We start from the raw sequence: 20828 nt of genomic DNA, 5'->3' as shown, positions 1-20828 counted from the left end.
ATCGGGATCGATAAGGTTACTATATCTCATCTACAATATGCAGACGACACGATTTATATAGGAGAATGGAGTCGAGAGAATGTAGTTAACTCGATGATGTTATTAAAGTCGTTTGAAACTGTTTCTGGGTTTCGAGTTAACTTCCACAAAAGTTGCCTATATGGTATACGAGTAGATGACCGTGAACTAGTCACCATGGCAAGTCGAATTGGGTGCAAACTAGGAAAGCTACCATTCACGTACTTGGGAATACCCGTTGGTTGTAAAATGAAGAAAGCCATTGATTGGGCACCTGTCGTAGAAAAGTTTCAATCCAGACTTTCAGACTGGAGATCAAAAACATTGTAGTTCGGTGGTCGTTTAACCCTCCTAAAGTCAGTCCTGAGCAGCCTACCACTGTATTACTTTTCTTTGTTTCAAGCTCCCCAAGGTGTGTTAAATTCTCTCGAGAAAATAAGACGTAACTTTTTTTGGGGCGGGGAAAGGGATAAACATAAAATGTCATGGGTAAAATGGGAACTTATACTTCATTCATATAAATTGGGAGGGTTGGGTATCGGGTCTTTAAACGCAAAAAATCGGGCTCTTTTAGGAAAATGGTGGTGGCGATTCAAAGTGGAAACCAATACCCTTTGGGTGCGCATCATCAAAAGCATTTATGGTCTAAATGGGGGTCTGGATGAACAATATGCTTCGACATCTGTAAATCGGGACAACCTTAGATCTACATGGGGATATATAATTAAGAATGGGGTTTCTTTAAATGATGTTGGGGTGAACTTCAAAGACAACTTCAAAAAAGTGGTTGGTAACGGGGCGGGAACGAGGTTTTGGGATGATATTTGGCTTGGAAATTTATCTTTAAAATGCAGATTCAAGAGATTATACTTGGTGGATATAGAACAAGATTGTATGGTCAACAACAGAATTTCATGGAACGATAACAGTGTGATTTTCACTGGAATTGGAGTCGAGAACCGAGAGGTAGAACTCTTGGAGAATTGAACTCCCTTGCTGCTGAGATCACAGCCCTCACTGGAACACACTCGGATAATGATAAATGGAGCTGGAACCTGGACTCAAAAGGTATCTTCACATCGAAAAAGCTATCAAACATAATAGATCTTTCATTGCTACCGGTTCCAGTCACGGATCAATGCACCATGCGCAACAACCTGATTCCAAGTAAGTTGGGAATCTTCATTTGGAGAGCTAAATTAAAACGTTTACCGGTACTTATCGAGTTGGAGAAACGAGGTATTGATTTGAATTCGGTACGCTGCCCTACTTGTGACGATGGTATCGAATCAATAGATCACTCTCTAGTTCTTTGTAAACACGCTTTTGAGGTATGGGATCGCGTATGTAAATGGTGGAATCTCGATACGGTGAATATCTTCAGTGTTGATGATTTATTTTGCGGAAAACATCCCAAGATCAAATCAAGTTGGAGCTCAAAACTTTGGCAAGCCATTGAGTGGATTTGTGGATACTACATATGGAAAAATCGTAACCAGAAAATATTCAAGAAAAAGTGGTGGAGTGGTTCGGTGATTTTAAACGAAATCCAAATAAAGAGTTTTGAATGGATCTCGATACGTTCGCGGAAGAAACAATGGGACTGGAATCAATGGCTTGTGAATCCTTCAGTTTATTTAGATAACGGTTAATCTATAAAATTTATTTTGAGCTGCTCTACAATGTATAGATAGGATTAATATTTGTTTGGGCTGCTCCATTTTTTCTCTTTGTATAGCAGCAGCCCTGCTTGTTGTACATTCAGATACTCTTTTCTTATTAATATAAATAAATAGCCTAGCCTTTCAAAAAAAAAAAAAATTTGGAATTTATTTCATATTTCAGTGAGTTGATTTATTCGTAGTTTCATTGACACTATTGAGTTGTATATTTCCATAATGGTGTTCTACAAAGAATCAAGAATCGCTAATTGTGAATTCTCTTGTGACGCTATTATAGAAGTGATGACACATCATGACCAGAGGCGAAACTGTGTGGGGGCCGGGGGGGGGGGGGGGGGGGGGGGGGGGGGGGGTTCGCCCCCAGTGGATTTTTTTTCAGTGTAAAAAATTTTGGGTTTTTCGATTTGCCCCCGGTGGATATTTTTTCCCCCCAAAACATACATATTTTGCCCCAAAACCTTCAAATTTTGCCCCAAATTTTCCAACTTTTGCCCCAAAATCTTCAAATTTTGCCCAAAAATCTCCAACTTTTATCCCAAAATCTTCAAATTTTGTCCAAAAAATTGCTACGGTTTAAAAAAAATTTTTGCCCCCGGTGAAAAAAATTCTACTTTCGCCACTGATCATGACACCAATATTCTACTCACGTTGTCAGCCTTAAAAAACTTTTTTATCTTTCTTGAATGATCATATTCCTTTTACTTTGTATGAAATTTATGGTTTCTGTCAATGTTAATTTTTTTGAGGATTATCAAATATCTCAAGAATAATAGCTGGTATTCAAAACAATGGGCACCCAACGACACATGTATATACAACATGGGTCGCACCTACATGCTGGTCACCAGTAGCATATGCTACAGGTGAAATACGTGATCTAGTAGAACATTTTTGAGTTTATAACTAGTGACACCGGTGAATAGTGTGAATTTCTTTTAGTGACACTATTGAGTCCCCTATAGAATTAAGGATTTAATTATGACCAAATCACCAACAGCACTAAGCTGCTTAACAGCCCGCATAGGTTCATGATATGTAACCAGCAACGATGTATGTTGGTCCTTAGTGTTAGAAGTGTGTTACCTTAATCATTAGCTCAAGACAAGTTAAGTATAAGGGTTCTCCGTAACCAGCATAGGGATGAGTGTTGACCCAGCAGAAGACCATAGCAGAACCAACAGAAAACACTTAGTCGATTTATGTTCAGAAGCATAAATGTTTCCTGTGTTGTCTACATCACAAGGACACTTGTCGAAGACTAAGTTGAAGAGAAAAATACACTATAAGTTGAAGAAAAAAAGACACTAGTCGACAGTTGACAAGTAACCTTACAAGACAATCTATTTGCTCTCTTAAAGAGTTAATAGACTTTGTATAAATAAACAAAGTTAGCGTCTTGGATCCATTCATCTATGAGTTCCTTAGTACTATAAAATTTAAAATTAATTAGTGATAAAGAGAGATTTCTATAAGCTTCTATACTAAGAATATTTCTATCCAACTTACGATGTGGGATACTTTTTGCATCTTTTTTGACCAACTAACTCCAACAAGGTGTACATCGCAACTCATAATGCTGAAACATAAAGAGCATTTTCATTTTCACAGTGAAAATTTCACTATAGTACTAGTGCAAAGACCCGTGGAATCACGAAATTTAAAAGGATATTTTTTTAAGTATTACGATATATAATCAACATATAGATAAACTAACATAATTCATCAAGTTATATGAGATAGAAAACAACAATTTTTAAACAAATACTTGAAAGAACTACAATTAAAAACAGGAATCCAAAAGCATAGTCTTAAGTTACAAAACGTTAACAAACAAAATGAAAACCATATTAACATTTCATTATAAACAATACTAATTGTCATGAGAACTTTACTGTTCACCATGGCATTAATGTAAATACCCCCAAGTTTGAGGGTATTTTGGTAAACCGATATATTACATTTTTTTTCTTTTAAATTTACCACCACGTTATTTTACAACTTCTTTTGACTTCATTTTTCCCTTTCATATTTCGCTCCTTTTATCCTAACGTTTAATTAACCGACAGTTTATTTAAATATTACGATAACCGACTAACACCACCACAAACGACTGTTATCCGTTTTTTACAAGTTTAGTTAAATGACCGTTAATCGATCTTAGTCAAACGACCGTTAACCAATCAAAACCATCCACTAGCGAAGCGCGGTTCTTTATCCTCGTTAAAAACATTCCTTACAAATTATATTAATTATAAAATATATTATAAATATAAAAATGGAGGTGATCCTCACACACCACTTTTTGATCCATGTAATCTTCTTTGTAATCTTCTTTGTAGTAGCAAGTTCATTACTTGTCAAGTTCACCCCTTTGGTACTTATATGACGTTTTCAGAAACATACAAATGTGTGCATGTGGGGGGCTCCTTTTTTGATATTCCATAGTGTAAACAACTGCAATGAAATTGTAAAAGAATTAAAATTGACAATTTAAAAAGTTTGATAAATAGTAAATAGATATTATATATTTAAATATTTAAAAGTATATAAGAACTTGTGAATACCAAGAAACAAAACATCTATAGTATGTTTTCACCACCAACACTCCAATTGAAAGATATTATGGTCGCAACACTTTAAAAAATATATATTACACATCTCTTTACCAAACATATCCTATAACATATGTCTATTATGAAAGACAATACATCATGCTTATTGTGACGCCTCGTACAAAACCATCGTGTACGATTCGTCAATAACAGGATCTTTACATGGTCAAATACTACATGCTGTTTGAAAACCAGTTTTGCATTCATAAAAAGATAGTGTTTACAAAAGATAATGTGACACAAAGGTCGTTACAAAGTCATTATTTGAAAATAACATAAGTTACGAATGCAAGATAAAATTTCCATGATTGAGACATTTCTAAGTAATGCAGCGGAAATCTAACACAGCAGGTCCATAACAGTAACTCTATAACACCAAGACAACAAGTCTAACAGCGGGAACAACATCGTCTAAGCACCTGAGAAATACACGCTTAAAAGTCAACACGAATGTTGGTGAGCTATAGTTGTAATCAGTGAAGTAATGTAGACCACGAGTTATCGTATTCAAAACAGTATGAAAAGTATATGCTTATCCGTGGGCACCCGGTAACTAACTTAACGTAATAGTAATACCCCCTAAAAGTACACTTGGCGAGTGCTTATGTCCTCGAAGTATCAAACATCCGTTAAATGCTAGCGCGACTAGCCCGAGTGGGGATGTCAAACCCTATGGATCCATATCTAATATTTGCGTTCACCGGTTCAAAAACCAATGATTAAACGTTACCGTGCTAAGGAGAATGTTTATGCCGTTATATATTCCACACATATGTAAAGTTTAAGTACTCGTGTCTAGTATGTAAAACATAAAAAACGCATGTATTCTCAGTCCCAAAAATAGTATACGTAAAGAGGGAAGCTATAACTCACAGTGAATAAGCAGTAAAAGTCGATACGAAACGTATGCAGGTAGTAAGTCGGTCCGAAATGTCGTCAACCTAAGTCAAAGGTCACTAGGTCAGTATGTTGTCCCAAAAGGTTAAAAGTGAATAAATTAAGTTTAAGTGTCATCATCGACATCATCATTATCATCATCATTCATCAATACTAAAGTAGGTTTAACAAGAATAGAGATCGAAACAAAAGGCTGACTTCGGACAGCTGTTACGACCTCTCTAAGAATCGAAAAGACGCGTAGTCAGTGGCTATCTCTCCGTATGTGAGTCCTCTAACTGCTGAACAATTTTCAGAACCTAACTCGTCTTCGTTTGACCGTGGCGACGGTTTAAGTGTGAGTAGGTCAGAAATTTCAGCACAACGTTACAAGGGCGTAGTGACTTTCGGAAGGCCATAAATCCTAAACCGTATATCGGATTAAGTCGAGGCCAAAATGAAAAGTCATATACTCGAAAAGAACTATCTGAAAATTAATTTTCCAGAAGCCCATGAGTCTGATCAGACCCCATAAAATAGCAAACAAGTGCTCCGGTGAGGTTCTTGGTGCTTGATGCTCATCACGGTTCTCATTCTTGATGCTTGTAAGCTTTAAGTGTACAACTCCTTGATGTTTTAGCATCACTTTGACCAGGGTTCAACCATCAACATACAACTAAAAGTAAAATCTATCATTCTACAAGTTTTGAACATCAAGATTGCCTCTTTATTGCATGAATCCAATAAAGCTTCAACCTTTGTCCATTTTACACAAGTTCATGCATCTATATCATATGTGATGATGAAGACTTGATCTTTATCATCACAACAAATACAAAAAGGTTCCAAGTAAGTGAGATCTACAATAATAACTTAGATCTCAAGTATTAAGAAAACCCTAAGCTATAAAGCTTGGATCTTTACAAGATTAATGAGACCATAAGCTAGAAAGCTAAGATCTTTAACCAAATAATGAAAGTAATGAGACCATAAGCTAAAAAGCTAAGATCTTTAACATAATAATGAAACCCTAAGCTAAAAAGCTTGGATCTTTAGTGTTCTTGAAGATCTTGAAGCATAAAGCTTGGATCTTTAAGATACATGAAGATTACAAACACAAGTTTGAATGTTTATAACAAAATAACAAGATTAAAGCTAAAAAGATTTAGATCTACAAAATAAGTGAAGATTCAAAGCTAGAAAGCTTGAATCTTCCATGTTTTTGAAGGATTCAAACCCAAGTTTGAATCTTTAAGATATAACAAGATCAAAAGCTAAAAGCTAGATCCATAAAATGATGATGATGATGTCGTGTGGATGAAGGGGAGAAGAAGAAGAAATAAATCAAAAACTTACACTTTTTAGAGTGAGAAAGACTAGAGAGAGAATTAGAGAGTAAGTGTGTGTAAATTGTAAATGAGATCAAGTGTAAAATGGGTGAAATAAGGCTTGTATTTATAGGTGGTGAGGGTGGGGTGGTGATGGCCGTGATTTTGGAGGGGGGACAGGGGGGACAAACTTTTGCTTTTTGGTTAATGGTTGTCTAAAGTTGGTGCTTATGTTAGGATCTCATGCAACATTAAGGATAATGCTTAACAAAAATGCTAGTATGTTCCCTCTAATAAATGGAAAATTGTCTTTCATTAATATGGGTCACTAACTTATTTAAATTGGGCTAATTAAATAGTCCACTAGCTAGTGTAGGGTGGGCTAAAGTCCAACAAGGTAGAAAGTCCAACAAGACTAACTAGTGTGCTTTAGTAAATTACTAAGCGTAATTAAGCATCCAAAAACCCAAGTAATTGTTATTATAAAATAACAATTAGTATTTCATAGTCGTAATATTCCGGTTATGAAAAAAGTTAAACGTGTACACAGTACGCAGTTCTTTCTAAACGTCAAGTGACACCAACGGTCATAAAGGCTTCTGGGGTTCAAGTTAAGTAACCTACGTACTTAAAGGAACATTTTAAAATATAAACGAAAGTAATCCATATGTAGAAAGTTCCCAGAGTATAATATAGCTCAGTACGCACAAATACGCAGTTTCGCAGAAATCACAAATCACAAAAGCAAGTCGAAAATGTCGGGTCGTTACATTACCCACCCGTTAATGAAAATTTCGTCCCGAAATTTTAAGCTGAGGTAGATGGTAGAGTTGTGAAGAGGTGAGGATATTTCTGTTTCATCTGATCCTCTCGTTTCCAAGTAAACTCAGGTCCTCGTTTTGCATTCCATCGTACTCGGACGATCGGAATCTTGTTGCGTTTCAACGTCTTGACCTTACGGTCCATAATTTCGATAGGTTCTTCCACGAAGTGGAGTTTGTCATCAATCGTAAGCTCTTCAAGTGGTATGACAAGTTCTGGTTCAGCAAGACATTTCTTCAGATTCGACACGTGAAAAGTGGGGTGAACTGCGCTCAACTGGGTCGGAAGGTCCAAACGGTAAGCAACGGGTCCAATACGCTCCAAGACTTCAAAAGGACCAATGTATCGCGGATTCAACTTCTCACGCTTTCCGAAATGGATTACACCTTTCCAAGGTGCAACTTTCAACATAACGCGGTCACCGATTTGAAATTCGCGATCTCCACGTTTAAGGTCGGCATAGCTCTTTTGACGATCACGAGCCGTCTTGAGCCTCGCTTGAATTTGGATAATCTTCTCGGTTGTTTCATGGACAAGTTCGGGACCGGTGAGTTGCTTTTCACCTACTTCGGCCCAACAAATAGGAGAACAACATTTACAGCCATACAATGCTTCAAAAGGTGCGGCCTTAATGCTTGCGTGATAGCTGTTGTTGTAAGAGAATTCGGCTAAAGGCAAGTGCTTCTCCCAAGCCTTTCCGAAATCAATAACACAAGCACGTAACATGTCCTCCAGGGTTTTAATCGTGCGCTCGCTCTGTCCATCGGTCTACGGGTGATACGCTGTACTCATATCTAGACGTGTTCCCAAGGCTTCTTGTAAAGAACGCCAAAATCTAGAAGCAAAATGGGTATCGCGATCTGAGATAATCGATAAGGGTACACCGTGTCGAGATACAACTTCCTTTATGTATAATTGCGCTAGTTTCTCCATCATATCAGTTTCCTTCATGGCTAGGAAGTGAGTAGAATTGGTAAGACGATCAACGATAACCCAGATGGTATCATAACCTCCTACCATCTTTGGTAGCTTCGTGATGAAATCCATTGTTATTCCTTCCCACTTCCATTGCAGGATTTTGGGTTGTTGGAGTAATCTAGACGGCTTCTGATGTTCGGCTTTAATCTTGGAACAAGTCAAACACTTTCCAACATAAGCTACAACATCCCTTTTGAGGTTCGGCCACCAATATTGAACCTTGAGGTCGTGGTACATCTTACCAGCTCCTGGATGAATCGAATACCTTGACTTATGGGCTTCGTCTAGAATAAGGCTCCGTAAATCCCCATAACTAGGCACCCAGATTCTTCCGATAAAGTATCGGAGTCCAGTCTCCTTAACCTCGAATCGAGAAACGAGAATGTTCAAGTGCTCTTGAGAAATATTCTCCTCCTTGAGAGCCTCATCTTGAGCTACTCGGATCTGGCTGTTGAGATTCGTCTGAATGGTGGTGTTCAAGGCACGGACATGAAGTGATACCATTCTCTCCTTTCAGCTCAAGGCATCGGCTACAACATTTGCCTTGCCAGTTCACAATCATAGTCGTTCAACGTCTCAATCCATCGACGATATCTCATATTCAGCTGCTTCTGGTCGTATATGTGTTGGAGGCTTTTATGATCGGTGAAGATAGTACTCTTAGTTCCATAAAGATAGTGTCTCCACAGTTTGAGTATGAAGACAACGGCTCCAAGTTCAAGATCATGAGTAGTGTAGTTTCGCTCGTGAATCTTCAGTTGTCGGGAGGTGTAAGCAATAACCTTCTTTCGTTGCATCAATACACACCCAAAACCTTGTCGGGAGGCATCGCAATACACAAAGAAGTCATCACTGCCTTCAGGAAGTGATAAGATAGGTGCGGAGGTCAACTTCTGCTTCAGGGTGTTGAAATGCCGACTCTTGCTCTTTGCCCAAACGAACTTCTTCCCCTTATGAGTTAACGCAGTCAAAGGACGCGCAATCAAAGAGAAACCTTCAATGAACCTTCTATAATAACCGGCGAGACCTAGAAATTGGCGGATATGAGTCGGAGTAGTGGGGGTTTCCCACTTGCTGATAGCTTCGATCTTCGCGGGATCGACTTTGATACCCTGATCGCTCACGATATGACCGAAAAATTGAACTTCCTTCAACCAAAATTCGCACTTAGAGAATTTGGCATAAAGTTGCTCTTGTCTCAAGAGTTCTAGCATGAGTCGAAGATGTTGCTCATGTTCTTCTTCGCTTTTGGAATAGATGAGGATATCATCTATGAAGACGATAACGAACTTGTCCAGGTATGGCTTGCATACACGATTCATGAGATCCATAAACACGGCAGGTGCGTTGGTTAAACCGAATGGCATCACAAAAAATTCATAGTGACCATAACGGGTTCTGAACGCAGTCTTCATCACATCGCTCTCCTTCACCCTCAACTGGTGATAACCTGACTGTAGATCAATCTTGGAGTAAACACTGGATCCTTGCAGATGATCGAAAATATCATCAATTCTAGGAAGGGGATACCGATTCTTGATCGTCAACTTTTTCAGCTCACGATAATCGATACACATGCGGAAAGATTCGTCCTTCTTCTTCACGAAAAAAACAGGTGCGCCCCAAGGCGATGAACTCGGTCGAATAAATCCACGGTCTAGTAGTTCCTGCAGTTGGCTCTACAACTCTTGCAGTTCGGAAGGTGCAAGTTGGTAAGGTGTGCGGGCTACAGGTGCAGCTCTTGGTACTAGATCGATATGAAATTCCACTGATCTCGGCGGTGGTAATCCCGGTGGTTCTTCTGGAAAGACGTCGGGAAATTCATTCACAATTCGCACATCATCCACGCTCTTCTCTTCAACTTCTTGCTTCTTCACATGTGCCAGAACAGCAAAACGTCCCTTCTTCATAACCTTTTGTGCCTTCATGCAACTAATAAGGTTCAAATTCGGACTACATCTATCTTCGTAAACAATCAGAGGCTCACCATCTTCGCGTGGTATACGGAGAATCTTCTCACCACAGATAACTTCGGCTCTTACCTTGGACAACCAGTCCATACCGACAATCACATCAAAGCTTCCCAACTTGATGGGTATCAATTCAATCTTGAAATCTACACCATCTAAGTTTAATATACCTCCTCGGCCAATTTGGTCAACTTTCTCAAGTTTTCCATTGGCTACCTCAACAAGCATACTCTCCTCCAAAGGTACTAACGATCAATATATCTTAAAGCAAAAGTGTCTATCTACATAACTCCTATCGGCACCGTTATCAAACAGAACAGAAGCTAATAGGTTATTGATAGTGAATGTACCTGTGACCAAGTCGGATCCTCACGGGCATCTCGGGCGTTCATGTTGAAGACTCTTCCACGTGCTGGCCCGCCATCCTTCTTCTTGTTCGGACATTCATTCTTGAAGTGGCCCTGCTGGCCACATTTAAAACACTTCCTTGGCCCATTCGGGTTTGTCCTCACAGCTGGGGTGGTGATCTTACAATCCTTGCCGATGTCTCCAGTCCTCTTGCACTTTTCACAAACCACGTTACAGTACCCAGTATGATGCTTATAGCATCTCTTGCACTGCGGAAGGCTACCTTTATAGTTAAGGTTCGAGCTAGGGTTCGGGTTCAGGTTCCTCCAATCGTTGTTCACTTTGAAATTCTCATACCTCTTAGTCGGGTTCTGGTCAAAACCTTTTCCCTTGCTTCCGTCCCACTTACACTTCCCATTACTAGCTCCCGATTCTGATTTTGTGTTTTCTGGCTCTTGGTGGGTAATTTGATTCATCAGGGTGTGTACCATACGCATAGCTTCTGGGACATTCGCTGGTTTCGATGAAGTGACATTTCCTTGAATGTCCTTGGGAAGTCCCCACAAATATCGTTCCATTCGCTTAAATTCAGGAGTAACCATCGTGGGGCACATCAAAGCTAACTCCAAGTACCTTCGGTTATAGCCATCAAGATCAGTCCCTACAACTTTCAGTTCCCAAAACTCCGCTTCCATCTTCTGAATTTCGGTTCGGGGGCAATACTCCTCGATCATAGCACTCTTAAACTCCTCCCATGGTGTAGCATAAGCCTCGTCAATTCCCTTGGCCTGGGCGAGTGTGTTCCACCAGGTTAAAGCGCCATCCGACAGCGTACAGGAGGCGTACTTAGTCTTATTCCCCTCGGAGCAGTTACTCACACGGATCACAGATTCCAACTTCTCAAACCATCTCGTCAGCCCAACTGGCTCTTCAGTACCACTAAAATTGTGGGGATTGCAGCTCTGGAATTCCTTATAGGTACACCCGTTCTGAACAGTTGGGTTGGCCGGTGGAGCTGGAGCAGGGTTGGCATTCGCCATAGCTGCGGCTACTCGAGCAGCTATCATCTCCTCAATTTGAGCTGCTGTGGGCAAGTCCCTTGGAACTCTTCCGTTCGCCATTGATCTTCTAAACAAAAATTTCAACTTAAGTCAAAATTCCGCATTCAACAATTCATAATGCTATAGCAGAAGGTAATCAATCGGGAAACATCACAATACACGTTAACTAAGTATGGCTAGCTTGGTACAGATTGCACGAAAACCATCAAGTAATAACTTAAATAGAACACCGTATAATAATTAAACAACATTAAGTTCCATTCATTAATAAGAAAGTTGCATACATCTTCATAAGGTTCGTACAATACATGAGTAAAACATGAAACTACCAACGAGATTACATAATGAAATCTAATACAATAGCCCTATGGTGAAGGTGGGTAAATGATGTCCATCAGGTGGGACATCTGATCCTCGAGCTCAGTTACCCAACCACGGAGGGCATGCACTTCCCTCGTCAGTTCCTCGACGACGGGGGATGCTGGTGGGGTAGGTGGTGCAGATGGTGCGGATGGTGCAGGTGGTGCAGGTGGAGCTGATGTAGACGGCACAGTGCGGGTGGTCTTACGCACGAATGGATAAGCGGGATATGGTACGACCCTCTTACGGGCTGTGACCCTAACCAACTGTCCATGTGCATCCACGAATGGTCTTCCTCCAATAATCCCTGGGATAACGGTACCATCGAAACGATACCGCTTCTTCGGCGGGGTAGAGGGCGACTGCACGGGCTCCTCCTCAGGGTCCTCCTTAGAATCCTCCTCGGGATCCTCCTCGCTGGAGTCATCGGATGATGAATCGTCTGAATCATCGGAAGGAAATGCAGGATCATCGCGGGAGAGAGAAAGCGTCTGAACGGTGGTCATAAGTCGATATCTTCCTGGTGGAATCGGTACAACACGTCCATCAGCAGTGCGTCTAGCCCAATGTCCATGCTCGTTAAGGAAAGGACCGTCTCCATTTCCCCCCAGGAATTACAGCATCATCGGAATGGTGCTGTGGCTCTGGGAGTCTAGTGCTAGAATCATCTCGGAATCCTTGTCTCCGTCTGAGACGTCCATCAGGTCAAGCACGAGTCCACTAGAAGGTGAATCGCCAGAGTCGTTGAAGGGTAGTGGTGAGTCAGCAGCAATAGTAGGCGAGGCAACAGTCGTCTCTGAGTCACTCTCGAAGTCAAAGGTCATGGGCAGCATGTCTGTCATCCGAACAAGGAAAAATAACTTTTTTCATGTCAGTAAGACATATAGCAAGCACGTAATCAGGCACTACAGCAACCTAGATCGTCTACCGCAGTACATAGCATGGCAATACAACAGTACTAAACAAAGTAACATGCAATCGAAAGCAGACAGTAGCATGAAGTAACGAGGATCAGCAATAGCATACAGCAAGTTCACATAGCAGTAAGGGTAAGCAGTAGCATGCAGCAAGATCATACGGCATTATAAGTAAGCAGTAACATGCAGCAGTTTCGCAGAAACAGGTAAACAAGCAAGTTGTAGATAAGTCCTATTAGTGAATCCTACTCGGTCTGCTCTAGACTCACTAATGCAACCTAATTTCCTACAACCAATGCTCTGATACCAAATGTGACGCCCAGTACAAAACCATCGTGTACGATTCGTCAACAACAGGATCTTTACACGGTCAAATACTACATGCTGTTTGAAAACCAGTTTTGCATTCATAAAAAGATAGCGTTTACAAAAGATAACGTGACACAAAGATCGTTACAAAGTCATTATTTGAAAATAACATAAGTTACGAATGCAAGATAAAAGTTCCATGATTGAGACATCTCTAAGTAATGCAGCGGAAATCTAACATAGCAAGTCCATAACAGCAAGTCTATAATACCAAGACAGCAAGTCTAACAGCAGAAGCAACATCGTCTAAGCACCTGAGAAATACACGCTTAAAAGTCAACACGAATGTTGGTGAGCTATAGTTGTAATCAGTAAAGTAATGTAGACCACGAGTTATCGTATTCAAAACAGTATAAAAAGTATATGCTTATCCGTGGGCACCCGGTAACTAACTTAACGTAATAGTAATACCCCCTAAAAGTACACTTGGCGAGTGCGTATGTCCTCGAAGTATCAAACACCCCTTAAATGCTAGCGCGACTAGCCCGAGTGGGGATGTCAAACCCTATGGATCCATATCTAATATTCGCGTTCACCGGTTCAAAAACCAATGATTAAACGTTACCGTGCTAAGGGGAATGTTTATGCCGTTATATATCCCACACATATGTAAAGTTTAAGTACTCATGTCTAGTATGTAAAACATAAAAATTGCATGTATTCTCAGTCCCAAAAATAGTATACGTAAAGAGGGAAGCTATAACTCACAGTGAATAAGCAGTAAAAGTTGATACGAAACGTATGCAGGTAGTAAGTCGATCCGAAAGGTCGTCAACTTAAGTCAAAGGTCACTAGGTCAGTATGTTGTCCCAAAAGGTTAAAAGTGAATAAATTAAGTTTAAGTGACATCATCATTATCATCATCATTCATCAATACTAAGGTAGGTTTAACAAGAATAGAGATCGAAACAAAAGGATGACTTCGGACAGATGTTACGACCTCTATGCGAATCGAAAAGACGCGTAGTCAGTGTCTATGGCTCCATATGTGAGTGCTCTAACTGCTGAACAATTTTCAGAACCTAACTCGTCTTCGTTTGACCGTGGCGACGGTTTAAGTGCGAGTAGGTCAGAAATTTCAGCACAACGTTACAAGGGCGTAGTGACTTTCGGAAGGCCATAAATCCTAAACCGTATATCGGATTAAGTCGAGGCTTAAACGAAAGTTCATCTACTCAAAACGAACTATATGAAAACTAATTTTCCAGAAGCCCAGGAGTCTGATCATACCCTGAAAAACAGAAAACAAGTGTTCCGGTGAGGTTCTTGGTGCTTGATGCTCATCACGGTTCTCATCCTTGATGCTTGTAAGCTTCAAGTGTACAACTCTTTGATGTTTTAGCATCACTTTGACCAAGGTTCAACCATAAAACACAACTAAAAGTAAAATCTATCATTCTACAAGTTTTGAACATCAAGATTGCCTCTTTATTGCATGAATCCAATAAAGCTTCAACCTTTGTCCATTTTACACAAGTTCATGCATCTATATCATATGTGAGGATGAAGACTTGATCTTTATCATCACAACAAACACAAAAAGGTTCCAAGTAAGTGAGATCTACAATAATAACTTAGATCTCAAGTATTAAGAAAACCCTAAGCTAGAAAGCTTGGATCTTTACAAGATTAATGAGACCATAAGCTAGAAAGCTAAGATCTTTAAAAAAAATAATGAAAGTAATAAGACCATAAGTTAAAAAGCTAAGATCTTTAACATAATAATGAAACCCTAAGCTAAAAAGCTTGGATCTTTAGTGTTCTTGAAGATCTTGAAGCATAAAGCTTGGATCTTTAAGATACATGAAGATTACAAGCACAAGTTTGAATCTTTATAACAAAATAACAAGATTAAAGCTAAAAAGATTTAGATCTACAAAATAAGTGAAGATTCAAAGCCAGAAAGCTTGAATCTTCCATGTTCTTGAAGGATTCAAACCCAAGTTTGAATCTTTAAGATATAACAAGATCAAAAGCTAAAAGCTAGATCCATAAAATGATGATGATGATGTCGTGTGGATGAAGGGGAGAAGAAGAAGAAATAAATCAAAAACTTACATTTTTTAGAGTGAGAAAGACTAGAGAGAGAATTAGAGAGTAAGTGTGTGTAAATTGAAAATGAGATCAAGTGTAAAATGGGTGAAATAAGGCTTGTATTTATAGGTGGTAAGGTGAGGGTGGGGTGGTGATGGCCGTGATTTTGGAGGGGGACAAGGGGGACAAACTTTTGCTTTTTGGTTAATGGTTGTCTAAAGTTGGTGCTTATGTTAGGATCTCATGCAACATTAAGGATAATGCTTAACAAAAATGCTAGAATGTTCCCTCTAATAAATGGGCAATTGTCTTTCATTAATATGGGCCACTAACTTATTAAAATTGGGCTAATTAAATAGTCCACTAGCTAGTGTAGGGTGGGCTAAAGTTCAACAAGGTAGAAAGTTCAACAAGAATAACTAGTGTGCTTTTGTAAATTACTAAGCGTAATAAAGCATCCAAAAACCCAAGTAATTGTTATTATAAAATAACAATTAGTATTTCGTAGTCGTAATATTCCGGTTACGACAAAAGTTAAACGTGTACACAGTACACAGTTCGTTCTAAACGTCAAGTGACACCAACGGTCATAAAGGCTTCCGGGGTTCAAGTTAAGTAACCTACGTACTTAAAGGAACATTTTAATATATAAACGAAAGTAATCCATATGTAGAAAGTTCCCAGAGTATAATATAGCTCAGTACGCACAAATACACAGTTTCGCAGAAAGCACAAAGCACCAAAGCAAGTCGAAAATGTCGGGTCGTTACACTTATGAAGCAGATGAACGTACATGTGACAAAATCTTCATCTCATTAGGAAGTTTATTAAATAGTAGTACAACCATTCAATGAGATCGTAAGACATAGGCAACCTGGGATAAAGATTAAGCAAAGTAACCTAGATATAGTATCTTGGAAGTTCTAAAAGTAAAAAACTTGTATTTAACTGATATGAACGTGGAACAATGAACTTGAGAAAATGCTTAAAACAGACTTTTACTCATAACATAGAACATAGGTAGTCTAACTAACCTAAAGAACCTATCTAATGTCACCGGTATAATAATTTCTTCCTCTTTAATGCCCGGTAACTACTGAGACCATTTCAAGTTTGTTTGTACTCTTGAGCATTTAGTTACTTTATATTTAATTAACAATAGCTCCAACAATAAAAATCTACTGTAAAATTTAAGTTGTAAAAGATAAGCTTGCTTAAATGACTCTTATCAGACGATTCAAAACTTAGGATTCCCACCACTTTATCTACAGCTCCAAGCAAAATCTTAACATTTTCAGAGTAATTAGATTTAACATTTTGCATCATGTGTACGGACAACTGATGGATCAATCACAACCTACATACCGTTAAAACAACCCTCATATCAGTTACCCATTACCAAACAAAAGAAATCAAATACCCATTACCAAATTTATTTCATTAACAGAAAACACCTAAAAAAGGAAACAACATACGACTCAATTTTATATCACTATGCATTAAAATGTGAATCGTTCTTTTAGTATGACGGAAAACTAAATAAATTAAAATAAATGGGTCAAGATTGCAAGTTATAAAACCCAAATTAAAAAAACCTTGATATTGATATACATGTTTTTGAATTCATACAATGTGAAAGTCTAAAACTAAAGTAAATTAAATGGGTCAATATTGCTTTGTTCAAAACTAACTCAAAACTAACATGGAAAAAGGTTTTTTTTTTTTTTTTTTTTTTTTTTATACAGAATTCTAACCATAAGAACATACAAAAGTATAACCTTTGTCAATCCCATAGTAAATGTAATATCGACCAAAGTGTGAGTCCTTACTCTCTAGCATAAGCACAAGCATTATCATTAAAACTAAGCTATATTTTTAATCAAGCCGCTAAACATTCCAAATAGTGCATAAACCCTAACTATATGTCTATATACATATACAACCCACATAAAATTTAATCAAATTTTTATGAAACTACTATCGAATGAAGCACGAATTTTTCTCAATAGCTATAAACATAGCCTAACAAACAATTTAAAAATCTCATAGCCTATAAAATAACAATCGAAAAGGCATAATCATGTTTTTCTGTTGTTAACAGACGATCAATGAATAGTAATAGTACTTCCATATTACACATGCAACGTACACATAGTAAACCCAAATAGCAAATAAACTACGTAATCATAATTTAACAAATAAAATGTAAAACATAATACTACCTCATCCTCTTCATCAAAATCACCTTCATGGACATTGATTTTCTCTCAATGGTAACGCCTTTGGTTCAATGATGTAAATTGTATATGAGCAATGCATACCATGCTAGGAATCTTAGAGAGTTTGATACCTGCCAATATCTAACCATTAGAAAAATGGGCCAGGAGGCAAACTAAAAATATAAACTAAATAACTGAAAAGATGTTAGTGTTATATATATATATATATATATATATATATATATATATATATATATATATATATATATATATATATATATATATATATATATATATATATATATATATATATATATATATATATATATCTGAACATAAGTTTGAACAAAAAAGTAGAACAACGACTCTTACACGTTTCATCAAACACTTGATGTGCAGATTCAAGGTAAAATTGAAATGTAAAATCCTAATAACAAAAGCGTCTTTGAGCACCCAAAATCGCCAAATCCATCAAATTAAGTGAAAAACAGTTAAATTGTAACGACCCGCACTTTTTCGATCATACTATACTTATAAGATTAATATTTACATAAATTAAACCTTGCCAACATGATAAGCAATCCAAATTGTCGAGACTTATATTTCCGAAAAGAGTTTTACACAACGTTTGACCGTCTAGTTTGACCGATGATATCACGAACTATACAATATATGATAATTATACGTTTGTGTATATAAATGTATATATACATATTTAACATGATTAATAAATGTTTTAATATCTCATTTTGTATTAATAACAACAAGTTATAAGTATATTTTGAAACTACTAACTTAAGTTTTCAAAACGATAACTATACGTAACGTTATTTGACATAAATACTTAAGACTTATAATGTTATACATATATTGTATAAGTAATGTATTTAATTACTTTTAAAGAACTTAAATACATAAAACCATATAAATGTATTCACAAAAGATAGCTATATTTGAATCCTCATTTCATTTTTCACAAAATTTCTATACGTATACCTAGAGTATTTGTACTCGTATCATACCTAGCTCCTATACGTATTTACTAATAGTAAATACACATCAAAATCACCACCTAACCAGCCATTATTCATGCCCTTAGAGCTAGGTAATTACTTTTGTATGATTGCAAGACTAATTAGCAAGATTACAAACTAAAATTTGTCCATGTATGCCCATGAAACACGTTTTTTATGGTGTATATATGTATCATCATTTTAGTTCATTTTTACTTCCATTCTCTAGCTAAAAACACACACACATTCAAGAGTCTTAAACTCCATAACAATCCAGCAACTTACCTTGAAGATCTAGCTTCAAAAACCATACTAAAACACCATAAGAAAACCATACAAAAACACTTCAAGAAAACCCTCCAAGAACACCAACTTACTTCCAATCTTTCATCCACTTCTATCACCCTTTTGATTCTAGCTTCTTACTCCTCTTTTACAGCAAACTTATCCAAGGAACTTGAGGTAGAATCTATGTTCATAACCTTATTCGATTCATATATATATAGCTATCTTATTTTGTGGTACAAAAGTTTAACAACAAGAACATAGTTTGAATGTTTTCAAACTTGTTTGCAAACTAAATAGATCCTTCTAACTTAACTTTTAAAATACTTTAAGACCTGTAATATAACTTATGTATATGCTAATTTAACAAGGTAAAACTTGGTTTTTCAAAGTATAAGTATTTTTAGAAAAATGGTCATTAAATGATTTTGTTGTAACAAAAATGTTTAACTTCATATGTTTCACTAATGTTTCACTTATGCCGTATGATTTTGAATACAAACCAAGGTATTTACAGTTCATAGTCTTAAAGAAGAACTCGATCCAAGAAGATGGCAAGTTGAATCAACGAAAACGGATTTGTAACGAAGAAACTATGACCGAAACAAAATTGGTTATCCTAGATCATTTCAACTACGGGATCAATTGGAAAAAAATGATATAAATCACATATTTCTAAGATAACATGATATTTTATATATATGTACTTATAATTCAATTTTATATGGTTCAGGATCACCCGTAAACAACACGAGAAGATTAATCATAAGATCCCATGATTGTACGCAACACGTCATTTGACAACACCGGTACTTTATGTACGCAACACGTCATTTGACAACACCGGTACCATGGGTCAAGATTAATCTCGACCAATACATATACGATGGGGTTTTATTTATTTCGTTGGGGGTTTTGTTTATTGCGGGTATATTAAACATCTAAAAATGAACCATTAAAATTGAATTACTAACAACGAACTGCTAACTACGGACTAAGGAAATATTCAAAATATTAAAAGTATAACAAGTATATATATATATAACGTTTGTTTTAAAATGAAAACATATTGATATATTATATATGGATAGGTTCGTGATATCAACCGGAAGACCGAGTCAAAATATATATATCATCAAGACAAGAGTGAGTATATAGTCCCACTTTTAAACTCTAAATATTTCGGGATGAGAATACATGTATTTTATGTTTTACATTATGGACACAAGTAACTGAAAAATATATTCTACGTTGAGTTGTACCACTGGCATACTTCCCTGTAGCTTGGTAACTAATATTTACAGCGGTATTGTAAACGCGAATCCTGTTGATAGATCTATCGGGCCTGACAACCCCAATCGGACTGGACGACCAGTATTCAACGGTTGCACAGTACTTCGTTTTGTGACTACACTTGGTACGGTGTAGTAAGATTTCATATTAAAGGGAATATGCGACGTGAAAATGTTAAGTATGGTTACCAAGTGCTCAACCACTTAGAATATTTTTATTGAAATGTTTATATACGAAATCTTGTGGTCTATATATATATATTGCTGCGCACTAAACCTATATCTCACCAACTTTATGTTGACGTTTTTAGACATGTTTATTCTCAGGTGATAATTAAAGCTTCCGCTGCATTATGTTGAATTTGAGCAGGATCTTGCGTACGCATATTTGTGTCAAAAATAAAACTGCATACCCAAGGATTTGTGTTGTAAAATATGCTCGAAATCGTGTTGTTATCATTATATGTAAAGTTTGTAAGTCGAAGATTATCGCTAAACGATAATCATCTTTTTATTGTCTAAAGCTTGTAACAAAAATAATGGTTATGGTTTGTAATGTATAATATATGCAGTTTCTCTTTTAAAAATGTCGCATATAGAGGTCAATACCTCGCAATGAAATCATACGTTATCTAACACGTTCT

General features: G+C 37.3%; 1 protein-coding gene across 1 annotated transcript; it reads left to right on the top strand.

Moving 5' to 3' along the window:
* The first annotated feature begins 1163 nt into the window (after positions 1-1163).
* LOC139854114 (uncharacterized) lies at positions 1164-1670 on the top strand. Its single transcript, XM_071843438.1, has one exon. The coding sequence runs from the start codon at positions 1164-1166 to the stop codon at positions 1668-1670; it is 507 nt and encodes a 168-aa protein (XP_071699539.1).
* The last annotated feature ends 19158 nt before the right edge of the window (positions 1671-20828 follow it).

Source organism: Rutidosis leptorrhynchoides, chromosome 6 (assembly GCF_046630445.1).
Source record: "Rutidosis leptorrhynchoides isolate AG116_Rl617_1_P2 chromosome 6, CSIRO_AGI_Rlap_v1, whole genome shotgun sequence".
In the NCBI taxonomy this organism is placed as follows: Eukaryota; Viridiplantae; Streptophyta; class Magnoliopsida; order Asterales; family Asteraceae; genus Rutidosis; species Rutidosis leptorrhynchoides.
This window is presented reverse-complemented; position numbering and strand designations above follow the sequence as displayed.